Source organism: Eleutherodactylus coqui, chromosome 9 (assembly GCF_035609145.1).
Source record: "Eleutherodactylus coqui strain aEleCoq1 chromosome 9, aEleCoq1.hap1, whole genome shotgun sequence".
Taxonomy (NCBI): Eukaryota; Metazoa; Chordata; class Amphibia; order Anura; family Eleutherodactylidae; genus Eleutherodactylus; species Eleutherodactylus coqui.
Window position 1 is genome coordinate 161,721,612 of NC_089845.1, and position 15,247 is coordinate 161,736,858.

A 15,247-nucleotide genomic window follows, 5' to 3' on the forward strand; every position below is an offset into this window, starting at 1 on the left:
GTGTATCTAATCAGGTGATACTGTCTCTGAGCTGCAGTATTACTCCATGTCTTCTTTCTTCCTACAGACTTCCAGTGGGTACAAGGAGACGTGTGTGAGGTGCAGCTGATGGTCTACAACCCCATGCCGTTCGAGCTCAGAGTGGAGACCATGGTGAGTCCTCATGTAGCAGCGAACCCTAAAGGACAGCTCCAACCTTCTGTCTGTACCACACTCATACATTCTCATACTGCACTCCTACAGTGTCATACCGCACTCGTACAGTCTCGTATAGCAATTATACTGCACTCATACATACTCATACCGCACTTGTACAGTCTCGTATAGCAATCATACCGCACTCTTACAGTCTCATACACACTTATACAGTCTCATTCCGCACTCATACAGCACCTGTACAGTCTAGTATAGCAATCATACCGCACTCCTACAGTCTCATACACACTTATACAGTCTCATACAGCACCTGTACAGTCTAGTATGGCAATCATACCGCACTCATCCAGTCTCATACTGCACTTATACAGTCTCGTACCGCACTTGTACAGTCTAGTATAGCAATCATACCGTACTTGTACAGTCTCGTATAGCAATCATACCGCACTCATATTGCACTCATACAGTCTCATACTGCACTAGTACAGTCCCGTACCGGGCTCGTGCAGTCCCGCACCGCGTCCGTACAGCAATCATGCCGCACTCGTACTGTCTCGCATAGTCTCGTACAGCAATCATACCACACTCGTACAGTTTTGTACCGTATGTATACAGTCTCATACCGCACTCATCTGCCGCATGTTTTTTTCTGTGTACCTTTACTTTTCATTCCCATCCAGGGACATCCGTGTTTGGGCCACCACTAGTAATGTGGTTGCACTTCATATGCCAATCAGGGAATTCCTGAAGACAAACCTTTGATAAGTCCCCGTCTGTCTCCTTGGTGACTCCAGCTCAGGAGCGAGGTTGCAGGGACTGGCAATTGCGACTCGCCTGCCGCTAATCTCATGCATACGATGGCAGCGCCCATGAGAGTATTATGATGGTGTAAGAGAGTCCTTGATAAACCAAGATGGCTGCACTAGTCCTGCACATTGCATTAGTAGAGGATAGTCTAAAGGTACCTTTAACCCCTTGAGTGGCACGCCCGGAAGGTTTCCTGGACGAGCTCGACTGCCCAAAGCGATATAGCCTGGAAGATTTCCGGGCTATGTATCACTATGGGACCTGCAGAGCACATTGCCATAAGCTGTGGCATTGTGCTTTGCCTGCACAGACCCACACAGAGCAGTGCAGGACTTTGAAAAAAGAAGCAGGAGGATATTAGCGATCTGCCGGCAACCTCCCGCTTCTATTTTCAAGCTCCTGCACTGCTTTGTTTACAGGTTGCCACGGAGGCCTTTGGCTTGTCAGAAGCAGCCCGATGGTCCCTGTGGCAGGGAGAGCTGGTGCTTGGCTGTCAGAGAATAGGCAGGCACCAGCTCTTACACAGCAGAGAATTGAGAAAACCTCTGATCTCTGCTGTGTTAACCCTTTACATGCTGCGGTCTATACGACCGCAGCATGTAAAGGGCTGACAGGGAGGGGGGCTCCCTTTGTTAGGGAATGGCCGGGCAGCAGCTCTTACACAGCAGAGAATGGAGAAAACCTCCGATCTCTGCTGTGTTAACCCTTCACATGCCATGGTCTATTCGACTGCAGCATGGAAAGGGCTGTCACCATCGGACCCCCGGAATGTGATCAGAGGGTCCTGATGGGTCTCTGTGAAAGTCCCCTAAAGGGACCAAAATTTTTAAAAATTTGTAAAAAAAAAAATTTAAAAAGGTACAAAATTATTAAAAAAATAAAAGCACTTTTCTCCTTTTACTTTGTAAAAAATTAAAAACAAAATTACACATGTGGTATCCCTGCGTCGTAATGACCCGGAGAAGGAAGTTAGTACATTATTTAACCCCTTAATGACACGGCCCCCCCTTTTTTTTCCTTTTTCGTTTTTTTTCTCCCCCATAAAAAAAAAATCATAGCTCCTTTATTTATCCATCGCCGTTGCTGTATGATGGCTTGTTGTTTGCGGGACGAGTTATATTTTTCAATAGTGCTATTTAATGTACTGAAAAACTTCTACAAAATTCTAAGTGGAGTAAAATTTAAAAAAGACATTCCACCATCTTTTGGTGCGTCTTGTTTCTCTGGCGCACAAACTGCCACAAAAATGACCTGATAACTTTATTCTACGGGTCGGTACGATTACTACGATACCAAACTTGAATAGGTTTTTTTTTTTTGCTGCAGTAGTTGTATTTTTTTTTTTTTAAAGATGTAATTTTTTTACAATTATTTTCTGCTGCATCTTCTGCGCACAATACCATTTTTATTTTTCAGTACTAATCCGGAATACATACGATTTTTTGGTCGCTTTCTTGCATTTTTTCTGGGAGATAGAGTGACTGAAAAAGTGCATTTGTGGCGTTCTTTATTTTTGTTTCGGACTACGTTCACTGTGCGGGGTAAATAATGCGCTACTCAGACATTTACGGACACGGTGATACCAAAAATGTATTTTTATTTTATGATTTAGATTTTTTTATTATAGATATGGCAAAAGGAGGAGAATTTAAACTTTTATTACTTTTTTTTTTTTATAAACTGTGAAAAAGTCACGAAAAAGGAAAAAACTCTTACAATTTGGTATGGGCATAATCGTGCCGGCCTGTAGAATAACTTTAATATATTATTTATACTGCTTAGAGAATGCAGTGAAAAATAAAAATAAAAAACATGCAAAATTACAGATTTTGTTAATCCTGCCACTAGAAAAAATAGAATAAAAAACGATCAAAATTTTACATGTTCCAAAAAATTAGATAAATGAAGACTGGAGTTCCTCCCGCAAACAACACGGCCGTCTAGAGCTCCGGCAATGGGAAAATAAAATTACTCCGGCTCTTGGAATGCAGCGGCACAAAAGCAAACTTTAAGAAAAAAAAATGTTTTAAATGTACAAAAATAGCAAAACATAAAAAACCTGTATAAACTCGGTATCGCCGGAATCGTGTGACTCAGAGAATAACGTTATCACACTATTTATTCTGCACGCTGAACGCCGTAAACATGGAATCCAAAAAACAAATGGCAGGATTTCTTTTTTTTCCCCCAATCTCCCTACAAATTTTTTTTACAAAAGTTTTACAATACATTATATCTACCCAAAAATGATGCCATAAAAAAGTACAACTTGTCCTGCAAAAAACAAGCCCTCATACGGCCGTGTCAAAGGAAAAATGAAAAAGTTATGGCTCTTGGAACGTGACTGGAAAATGAGTTGAAATTCAATTATTAGACCATTTAAAAAACCTGCCCTGGTGGGTCTGAAGGGAGGAAAGAAACCCGCCCCTCAAGGGGTTAAACAGGGTGATTATTACCTGAATTGTCGTTGGAAACAGTGAATTTCAGCGGTAATCGTCTGGGGTACACGCGGCCACCAACAGGGCGCTCGCTGACAAATCGCTCCCTTCTTGGAGTCGCTTGGTTATGATTCGAGCTAAAAACAAAGCGACCGTCGGGCCGTTTGCATCAGAGCCGCTCAATGGTTGGGTGACGCCTGCTTACTGTGAATGGAGGCGGGCGGCGGGAACGATCTTTGGCTGCTCCGCTCCATTCCCTGAACGACCAAAGCACAGGAGCGACAGTCACTGGGACAGCTGTCAGGCACTTATGCATCCAAGTCCTCCCGTTTAAAGGTATCTTAAAGGGGTTATCCAGGCAACAGCCGCCGGGATACTTCGGGAGCGGAAGTGTAGTAGCCGGCACTCGTAATTGAAGGCACAGCTCTCATAGAAGTCATTGGGACCCCAGTCTACAATTACGAGCGCGGTCCACTACACAGGGATTAGAGAAGTGCCTCCACTCCGACCCCGGTGTATCCCTGCGGGCCCTGCCTGGATAACCCCTTTAAGACACTACACACTGCTCTGATTGGCCAGCGTTGCTCACATGAGCAGCCTTGGCCAGTTGGCGCAGCATGCAGTGTTTTAGACTACCAATACACAGTCTGCATTATGTAGTCAGAGCCGATACAGCCATCTGGGTTTGTCCAGGACTAGACGGGCACTTTTAGGTAATCTCCTTTAAGATAACCCCTTCAATATAGTAGCTGGGGATTCGGCCCCGACACCCCTGTCAACAGCTGACTTCATGGGGAAAGCTGCAGCCAGGCATCAGCGTGACGTGGAGGTTATTCTTGGGGTAGTCTTACATGGGCCGATAGTTGCCCGAATAATTGCTCAAGCGGCAGATTATGGCCGACTGTCGGCCTGTATAAACACGGCACCCAACAGGATGAGAAATCACTAAGTAGACGCTAGTCGTTCCGGTTCTACTCCGTGAAATGCAACGATTAGGGAGCAACTGTTTGCTCGGTATTAAAGGGGTTGTCCCGCGCCGAAACGGGGTTTTGTTTTTTTTTACCCCCCCCGTTCGGCGCGAGACAACCCCGATGCAGGGGTTAAAAAAACAAACCGCTCAGCGCTTACCTGAATCCCGGCGGTCCGGCGTCTTCATACTTACCTGCTGAAGATGGCCGCCGGGGTCTGCTCCCTCCGTGGACCGCAGCTCTTCTGTGCGGTCCATTGCCGATTCCAGCCTCCTGATTGGCTGGAATCGGCACGTGACGGGGCGGAGCTACACGGAGCCGGCATTCTGCATGAGCGGCTCCATTGAAGAGAGCAGAAGACCCGGACTGCGCAAGCGCGGCTAATTTGGCCATCGGAGGGCGAAAATCAGTCGGCACCATGGGAACGAGGACGCTAGCAACGGAGCAGGTAAGTAAAAAACTTTTTATAACTTCTGTATGGCTCATAATTAATGCACAATGTACATTACAAAGTGCATTATTATGGCCATACAGAAGTGTATAGACCCACTTGCTGCTGCGGGACAACCCCTTTAACAGGTAGTTGTTCATCTGTGAATGGGGGCCGGTGGCGGAACGATCTGCAGCTCGGTCCGCCTCCATTCCCGAACGACTATTGCTCCTGTGTGAAAGCAAAGGAGGGATAGTCAGTGGGACCAGCGGTGTAACTATAAGGGATGCAGAGGATGCGGTTGCACCCAGGCCCAGGAGCCTTAGGGGGCCCATAAGGCCTCTCTTCTCCATATAGGGAGCCCAATACTATGAATAAAGCATTATAGTTGGGGGCCCTGTTACAAATTTTGCATTGGGGCCCAGGCGCTTCAAGTTACGCCTCCGATTGGGACGGCTGCCCGCTCAGTCATCCCGTTTAAAACCACCCTTAATCCCGCTCCTTTCTGGCCTATAAGGAGGGTCTCGAGAGGCAACCCACCCATATGCCCTAACAATCTACGCACACCTGGGTTGCGCTGATGGGACAACTCCTGTAAAAATAGGGAGCAATTTTTCATGTAATGCAAATAAGCAGAAATGGAAGTGACAAACCTTCTCTGCCCTTTTCCTATGACAACACTTCCTGACCTCTTCCCACACAGCTCATTATTATCATATGGACACAGAAACTCTCAGCAGCCACTGTTTTCTTTGTGCGCAGGTAACAAAATAATCCAACCTGCCATTAGGTCTGTTATCCCTATGGTAACACTGCCAACGCTCAGGAAGTGTTGTCTGGGGGATACAGATGCAGAAGCTTTTTTCACCGTAGATTTACACATTTTTGCTGTCCCCACGTCTTCTCTAAGTTCTCCTTTAAACTCTGGAGTGACGACCTCTGCTACATGACATCGATATTTTTCAGGCCTGCTGACTCTATACAATTAGAGGATAATAGATTTTACAAAAACCCTTGCTAAGTAGAACGGCGAACGAAGCGGTTAATAAGGCTGCCGAAAAACCACAACGGCGACTTAAACGCCCGATAATAAATAATCACCCGGGAGAAACTTCTATATCAGGAAGGTTAATTTCAAGCTCCGAGGCCTCCTGATAAAGTCGCCTGTCAGGTTTTTATGGTTTTAATGATGAGCGCAGAACAAGCGGCTGGCAGAGACGTCCCCGCGCACGGGGCTGTGTGCCGGAATATGTATCTACAACCACAAGACACGCCGGGCCGCTGTGAGGAGTGTAAATAAATAATGAGAAAAAAGAATAAAAAGATTTTAGAGATCTCCTCTTCCCATATATCATCCACAGTAGAAGATATCAGAGGGGGAGGGGAGACGTTCATCCATCTCATTAAAAAAAAAAAAAAACTAATTGAGAAATTGATGGCAGCAACACATCTCACCAAAGTTGGGGCGGGGCCGTGTCTGCTATTTTGTAGCATCACCTCTTCTTTGTAGAACAGTCTGTAAACGTCTGGGAACTGAGGAGACCGATAGTTGGAGTTTTGGGAGATGAACGTTCTCCCATCCTTGCCTGATGGAGGATTCTATCTGCTCATCAGGCCTCGGTCGTCTTTGCCGGATTTTATCTTTCACAATGGGCCAAATGTTTGCAATTGGTGGAAGGTCCGGACTGCGGGCGGCCGGTTCACCCTCGGATTCTTCTTCCATGAAGCCATGCTGTTGTGATGGATGCAGTATGCGGTTTGCAAGGCCTACCCTGAAAGAGACGTCTGGATGGAGCAGATGTTGTTCTGTAACCTCTATATACTGCTCAGCATGGACAGTGCCTGTCAGGATGTGTGCGCTGCCCATGCCATAGGCACTAATGCACGCCCATACTATCAGAGATGCAGGACTGTGCGTTGATATAAGCTGGATGGTTCCTCTCCTCTTGAGTCCGCAGCACACGGCATCTGTGGTTTCCAAAAAGAATTTCACACTTTGATTCCGCTGACCACAGAACAGTTTTCCATTTTGCCTCGGTCCATTTTAAATGATCTTTGGCCCAGAGAAGACGCTGACGTTTCTGGATTGTGTTGATATACGGCGTCTCCTTTGCATGGTACAGCTCTAACTTGTATCTGTGGATTGTATGGCAAACTGTGTTCACAGACAGTGATTTCTGGAAGTATTCTGAGCTCATGCAGTGATTTGTATTACAGAATCATGTCTGTTTATAATATAGCGCCGCCTGAGACCCTGCAGACCTCGAGCATCTAATATTGACCATCAGTCTTGTCCCTTCTGCACATGAAGTTCTCCAGATTCTCTGACTCTTTTGATGATGATATGTGCTGTAGATGACGGGATATTCTTCGCAATTTTTAGATGCAGTTTTTCACAGATTGGTGAACCTCTGACCATCTTTGCTTCTGAGAGGCTCGGCCTCTCTAACATGGTCTTTTTATATAGTCATGTGACTTAGTAGAAAAATTCACCCTCCAGTTGTTTTTCATTAGTACCGTTTACTTTTCCCGCCTTCTGTTTCCCCATCCCACTTTTGTGAGATGTGTTGCAGCCATCTATTTCTAAATTAGTTAAGTTTTTCAAGTACCGTATATACTCTAGTATAAGCCGACTTTTTCAGCCATTTTTTATACTGGAAAAGCCCCCCTCAGCTTATACTCGAGTGAGGGTCCCGAAAAAATGTAAAAAAATCTATACGTGCCCCTCCACCGCTGCCAGAAGCTCGGCGCGTCTTGCCCCTTGGGTCCCGTCACTGTAATGAAGTTCTTTCAGCAGGTGGGGCATTGAGTGACAGCTGAGCCCTGCCTGTGATTGGTCACAGCGCTCAGTCAATCACAGACAGTGCTTAGCTATTCATTGAAGTCATTGAATGGCTGAGTGGTGCCTGTGATTGGCTGAGTGCTCAGCCAATCAGTCTCAGCCCCTTCAGCAGGTGGGGATTTTAAATCCCCGCCTGCTGAAAGAACTTAATTACAGTGACGGGACCCAAGCGGCTAGACGCGCCTGAGCCCCGGTAGTGGCGGAGAGGTAAGTATAGATTTTTTTAAAAATTTTTTACTAAAACTAGGGATGATTTTGAGGGAAGGGCTTATATTTAAAGCCCTTCCCTGAAAATCACTGACTACTCAAGTCAATAAGTTTTCCCAGTTTTTTTGTGGTAACCTTAGGTGCTTCGGCTTAAATTCGGGTCGGGTTATACTCGAGTATATACGGTAAATGGAATACTGTCTCCCTTCCCCTTTCTGATATGTTCTATTTTGAATAAAATATGGTTATATGAGATTTCCAAATCGCTGCATTCTTTTTCTTTTTTTTCTACCTTTATGTACATTTTACACAGCGTCCCAACTTTTGTTGTAAATCCCCATCTGTATATGCAGGCAGGGGAGCTGTTCATGTAATGGTGATCACTGCACAGAATTTATCGGCCTCCGGTAATACCGCCGTGACCTCCTCGATTCCTAGAACTCATAACACATTTAAAGGAACGCTGTACAAAACGGATTAGTGGCATGAAGGCTGCTTTATAGCTGAGGGTCACGGACCCCGGGGCCCTGTGTTGGGTTTCAGTACACAGACGTCAGCGGCCTTAACAGGCCTGTAATGGATGTCGCCTCTTCTCCTCTTTCCTCCCTTTTCCCATACGACATATTTCTGAGAACTTTACTTCCAGGCAAATGAGAGAAATCACGGCGCGGGTTACAGTGACCGGGGAGCCGCGGTGGCCGTCCTGACAATGTCAGCAGAGTCCTTCGCAGCTATTTTTGTTGTTTTGTGTCATCTCTGGTATTAATTGCCTCGGCAGAGAGAGAGGTTTTTTTTTTTGTTTTTTTTTTCCTTTTACATCATCATCATCATCGTTGTCGTTGCTGTTTAACTATGTAATGTCCAAGATATCCGCGTGTCCGGCTGCCGGCCATCAGCAGAGATAAGAATCCTGCATGTCTCTCAGCCGACGGACGCCCTGAGTATTCGCTCCGCAGACAACAATAGGCGCCTCCTCTCCGTAGCGCCCCGTTACTTCTCCCGCAGACAAGACCCCAACATTGCTGCGGCTCAATTTAAAAAAAAAAAAGATTTTTGGTGTCACAAGCAATGGTTTATATCGTTGAGACGCAATCGGAGGATAATTCCGAACACATTGCCGTGTCTGGAGGGGTTTGTCCCTTAACCCTTTAATGACCAGACACTTTTCAGTTCTTCATTCTTATATTTTTTATCATTCCTTAAGACTTTTTTTTTTTCCCGTCTACCTAGGGCTTGTTCATTGTGCGGCGAGCTGTACTTGGGGCCATTATGGGTACATATAATGTATTTTATACGTTTTATTATTTTTCAGAAGGAGGAGGGGACAGGGTGAAGAAAAACATCAATTCTGTCATTTTGTTTTTCGGCGTTCACTAAGCGGTATAAATTATATGAGAAGACTTTTTTTCTTGGGGCCGGTATGATTATGGAAATGCTAAAATAATTTTTTTAGCTTTTTTTGCTTTTGTGCAATAAAGGCCCTTTTTTAAAATAACTTTTTTTTTAATTTTTCCATCAATAGAGCTTGTTTTTGCATGATGAGCCGTAGTTTTTATTGGTACCATTTTGGGGTTTAGATGTTTTTTAGAGCATCTTCTTTGCAGTGGCAAAATAAAAAAAAACAAAACTACATTTTGGCTCCTTTTGCTGTGTGGGATATAAAGTGTATTCGATTTACTGTTTGAGTCGTTAGGGATGCGGCGATATCAAACACGTATTTTTATTCCTATTCGTTTGTTGCAAAAAAGGTACAGTCCACAGAAAAAGTTTTTCTCATTTTTTTTTTTTACTTGGATATTTTTTTGCCCCTTTAAGATATGTCCCTACAGGGAACATGAACATGCGATCTTATGATTGCTCAAATAATGTAGTGCAATACTTCTGTACTGCGGTGCATTATCCCTTGTTTTTGCTATCACTAGATATGGCAGACCCAGAGGTCGAAGTCAGGTGTCCGGTTGCAAGATCCATGATTGAATGGTGGAGGGTCTATGATGTCACATAGGAAACTCACTCCCCCTATTAACCACTTGCATTTCGCCATCAACGATATCCTCCCACCTCCTCACTGCAGGCTTACTGCATCCATCGAATAAGGAGGAGATTGAATGGAGCGGCGGCTGGGTATGCACAGTGCTGCTCCACTCACTGGAATCAATGGGACTGCTGGAAATCGCCAAGTACAAAGCACTCATCAGGTTGTATCAGACCCTTTAAAATGAATGGAGCAGGGGCCACACATGGGCAGCCAGTGCTCTGTGCGGTCTGACGCCACTGTGCATAGGAGAAGTAACCTCGCAGTAACAAAAAGGGGGAGACAGGATCCCTATTCTAAAGAAAGAATAATAATAGTCCGACACTTCCTGTTCTCTAGAGAAAACTTCTCAGCTGTCATCTCATTATCATCACAGGCAGGATTACACTGAGAGGTGACTCCTATATATAGATAACACAGGATTTAACATTCACAATAAATTGTCATAGCTCACCTCCTCCCCCTCCCTGTAGAGGTCACAGAGCAAGCTACAAACACTCTCCCATGGACCTCTATAGGTGATTTTTCAAAGCTTACCCCCTACCTTTTTCTGTACAGGTCGCAAAGCAAGTCCACAACACTGTCTCATGGAAGTCTATAGGTGATGGTCACTGCTCACCTCCTTCCTCCGCCCATGCAGATCAGAGAGCATGCTCACAACACACTCCTACAGAAGTCAGCGAATCATCTCCAGACCACAGGTTCCTATAGGCCATGTGGCGTCTGTAAAGCAAACCTTTTAAAGGGGTTGTTCCAGGAAATGCACAGGACAGGGGATAACTTTCTGATTTGTGGAAGTTCAACTGCTGAAGTATTGGTCATGCATGCATGTGCCCCACTGCTCCATGAATTTAATTGAGACAGCTGGACATACGTGAGCTCAAGCCCTCGGCCATCTTCGGTAATCCAATTGAAATGAATGGGGAGGAGGTGTGCAGGCCATTCGAACACATTTGAAATCTCTATTCCTGTGGTTGTTGGGATCCCAGCGGCCAGATCTCTGTAAATCATATAGTTACCTGTGGATAAGGAATAACGTCATTTCATGGACTGACCCCTTTAATGCTGTTAACAGCAGCTCAGACAAGATAGCTGCCCCCATAATCATGTGCCGAATAAGAAAACTGAATCAGATGAAGTAAAATACATGAAAAAACATCCACAATCAGAAAATAAAAATCAGTGAAAAAAAGGAAGAAAGAAACTTAGAGAAAAAAGTCTAGGTGGCACATCCCCTTTAAGACAAAAGCTGTCTGGTCCCTAAGTGGTTAAAACACAACTCTCGCCTCCTTATTCTGACCAGATTTAATCTTATACGCTCCCGAAGGAAAAAAACCCACATCAAAGCGAGTGCAGATTTATTTATTTCTGTAATTATCATTAGTGAGACAATGCGCACGTTAAATACACAAACAGTGAAAGAGCCGCTGATTAAAAAAAGGCCGAAATCTGCGTAATTAGTAATTGTACCAATCATGATGAATAAAACATGGCAGATAAATCTGAGCCGTCGTCAAACGATAGAAACATGAGGCCTGTGCAGCATAGAGGGCGACGTCTGGAAGAGGGACTCTTCATTTTATGGCACCGATGGGGGGGGGGGGGGGGGGGGGGGGGGGGGGCGAACCCCACTTTGTGAATGGATTTCCCTTTAAATTACATTTTTTTTTGTTATTTTAGAAATGCAAATGAGTTCTGAAAGAATCCTCCATAGCGCCACCTATTGAAAGGGAGCTTTCCTATCAGTTAGTATTTAGCTTTTTAACAAGCCTTTTAACAAAACTACAGGCGTGAGCTGAACCAGAATCCCCATGTACAGGAAGACGTTCCTTGTCCTCATCAGTGCACAGTAGGCTTCTGGTGAGCCCGGTGGGCTAATGATTCTTTATGGAGAGCATCACAAGGGTGTAGGGAGGCTTATAGGCCATGCAATGCTCCCTGGGAAAAAGTTATGCAAATGAGTGATGAAATAATCCTCCACAGCGCCACCTATTGCACAGTAGCGGCCCTATGAGTCAATATCCGACCTTGTAAACAGGCCTTGTAACATTAATAGTGCCGTAAGCCAGTCTCAGAATACCCCTGTACATTGAGCTGTTTCAGGGTTCTTGCCCGCTTATCAGCCAGTCTCAGATGAGGGGAAAACTCCTGAAACGGCTGTCTGTACAGGGGTATTCTGGTTTGGCTTCTATGCACTCATGTTACAAGGTCAGATATTGACTCATAGGGAAGCTACCTTCCAACAAGTGGTACTATGGAGGATAATACGATAACTCATTTGCATAGCGTTTTCCCAGGGAGCATTGCATGGCGTATAAGACTCGCTACATACTTCTGGTGCTCTCCACAAGGAGAAACATTATCCCCCCCTGCTTTTTGGCCTATAGATAGCAGATAGCACTACTAGGGGGTCCATGAGGTGGGATCGCTATTGCTTTGCGTTATTAAATACACAAACCTTACCCGCACTCGTTGGGATAAAGCACAGAAGTGATTTGGGTACTGTATAGAACTCCATGCACCCTCATCTTGGGAAATGATGGGGGGCCCAGCTCCTCAATATGACACCCCAGAAAGTCTTTTATGTAATGCTTGAGTAATTGCACAATGGAACGTTTTGCATATTTCTAATATACTTTGTGATCTAATTCCTCTCTATTTTCAAGATCTCTGCTTGCTGCCAGTGAATGACAACATTTTTTATTTTTATGCAGAGTCTGAATACCTGACTTAGTGCTGCTCAAATAGCAGTAGTTTGTGACAGTCTTGTTAGGGATTATACTATATAACGGCATATCAGTATAGGAGAGAGAGAAGGAACTGCACTTATACTTAAAGGGGGTTTCCAGGGGTAAAATTTTGATGAGCTTTTCTTAGTATAGGTCTTTAATATTTAATCAGCGGGGATCTGCCTCTTGGATCCCCCAACAGTCAGCTGTTTGAGGAGGACATGGTGCTCTCCTCTCAGGCCAGTGACATCATGTTCAGTGATCACATGGCCTAAGAGCAACTCAGTCCCAATTAAAGGGGTTTTCCAATTCTAAACTATTGCTGGCCTACCCTTAAGATTGGAAGGAGTCTTCCAGTTATCATCCCATTTGATGAGCTGTTCGCTGGGTCAGTGTGCTTGTACACAAAGCTGATTTCTGCAGGACGTAGCTCCCTTCTCACTGCAGTGGCCCGACTTAGAATTGCATGCGAAGCTGCCATTAATTTCAGTGTGAGCTTGGCCTGTAATAATAAGCTTGGCCACTGCAGAGGGAATGGAGCTGTCTGTTTCTTATACATATCAGCCAGCTCCTGGTGATACAGCGAACAGCTGACCAGAGGGGGTCACAGGTGGCAGACTCCCTCTGGTCTACCATTGGTGGTCTATTCTGCTGATAGGCCGTCAATAGTTTCTAACTGGATAACCCCCTTACCCTGTTAAGGACCACACACTGTAAATATACCATGGGTGGTATGTGGAGCAGGTTCTGGGGCCGAGTCCACTCCATACCTGGTGAATGCTGGCCGTTCCTGACAGCTGACACACGCCTGCAACTGCAGCGATTGACACTAGTTCTGATCACTGCAGTTAACTGTTTAGATGCTTCTATCAAAATTGACATTACATCTAAGTAGCAAACTGAATGGGGGTGCCCCTTTAGGCGCCTCATCGTATCCCTTTCCCCCACAACACGATTGCAAGGTGCTGATGTGCTCACATGGCAGCCTGGAGCCTAGGGAAGGCTTCCGAGGGCTGCCATGTATTGCAATGTATTAAGCTTTTCCACAGGTAGAGCTTAATAAGACTATTATTAAAAATACAGTATACTGCAATACCGAAGTATTGCAGTATATTGTAGAAACAATCCAACTCTTGCAAGTTTGTCTATTATTAGGACTAAAACAAACTTGAGAATAAGTTGAATAAAATGTTTACAAATTTTGAAAAGTAGAAGTTTGAAAAATCCTCCTTTTTCCCATTTTTCATGTCAAGCCCCTGGTTGCCCGTTTTTTGTTTGCAAGTACCGACACCTTGTCAGGGGGCAGATTCTATGCTATTTGGCATTATACTGATGTCACTTGTTCTGTTGTCACTCACTGGCTGTTCATCCCTACAGAGCAGCACCTCTGTGCTTCTCTCCTCCGTCCTCCTTACATTACAGGTATGGACCAGTTTTCCATTTCTCTTCCAGGGGCTGCTGACCAGCGGGGTGGAGTTTGAGTCTCTCCCAGCAGCGCTGTCACTTCCTGCAGAATCGGGCCTGTATCCAGTGACTTTAGTTGGCGTGCCCAGAACTACCGGCCAGATCACCGTTAATGGTAAGCACCAGTCTGTACGCTGAGGGTGCGTTCACACCAGGCAGTTGGGCTTCGGTAAAAACCACATCATGAAAAAAAATATTGGGGTTTTTGCCGTGTTTGTGGTGAAAAAAAAATGGTATGCGGTTTTTCACAACGTGGTTTTTATTTTATCCAAACTTCCTGGTGTGATTGCAAGCTCTGCGGGTCAGTAGTGTTTGTGTGCGTCGCTCTTAGCGTGCATTCACAATAGTGAGCTTCGAGACCTCGTTGTTTTCAGTGGGTCCATTTACATCACAAAGCGTAGAAGGATCTCAGCATGTTCTAGTTTTCTGCGAGTCCACAGGAGTCTCGCTGATTGTTTCCAGCGCACTTGCATGGAGACGGGCGTTAAACGCGAGTGCGATGGGATTTTTAATTTTTGCTATTTAATATGTGCTTTTGGGGAGGTTATGCGATTTTCTGGCACATTTAAATCCACTCACAGTGAACATCGCAATGTTACAAGGGCGATATAGTCCCGTGATTCTCAGACCGATGTCGCGCTCACCCATGTGAATGCGCCCTTAAAGGGATATCCCCGATTCATGTTTTATCACCTAGCCCTAGAACTGCTGAGACCCTCACCAAGCCTGAGAACAAGGACCAATGACAGCTGAAGGGTGAACACTTGTGCCCCTTCATTTCAGTGACCAGTTGGATCTCATAACTCAGCCCCGCTTACCCCCAGCCCCCCTGACCCCTTGCCTCCTCCCAAAAGTGCAGTTACTCCTTAAGCCTTTCCCGAAGAGGCTGTTTATCTTGATTCTTGTTAGTAATCCCACTGAACATCCTTTTGTCAGCCTCTCCTCAGTCTATCATAGAGAAGGCCTACACTCTAGGCGTACTGTACCTTTAAGAACACAATGTTTCATCCTTATGATGCTTCATAAACTGTGAATTTACTGAAATTTGCGAAGTTTAGAAAACTTTTTGTTGATGGCATAATTAATGTGTTTGCCCAGCCTTCTGTCTCTAAGATTTTCCAGCTCCTGCAGATGCTGATTGCATCGCCCTTTCTTGTATTTCGGGATGGAA

General features: G+C 45.1%; 1 protein-coding gene across 1 annotated transcript in view; it reads left to right on the plus strand.

Annotated features, from left to right (window-relative positions):
* Positions 1-15,247, plus strand: part of TRAPPC9 (trafficking protein particle complex subunit 9) — a 508,413-nt gene that overhangs the window by 90,209 nt on the left and 402,957 nt on the right. Inside the window, exons 12-13 of the mRNA XM_066578762.1 lie at positions 68-153; positions 14,065-14,191. Coding sequence (XP_066434859.1) covers positions 68-153; positions 14,065-14,191 — 213 coding nt within the window. The remainder of the gene's footprint in view (positions 1-67; positions 154-14,064; positions 14,192-15,247) is intronic.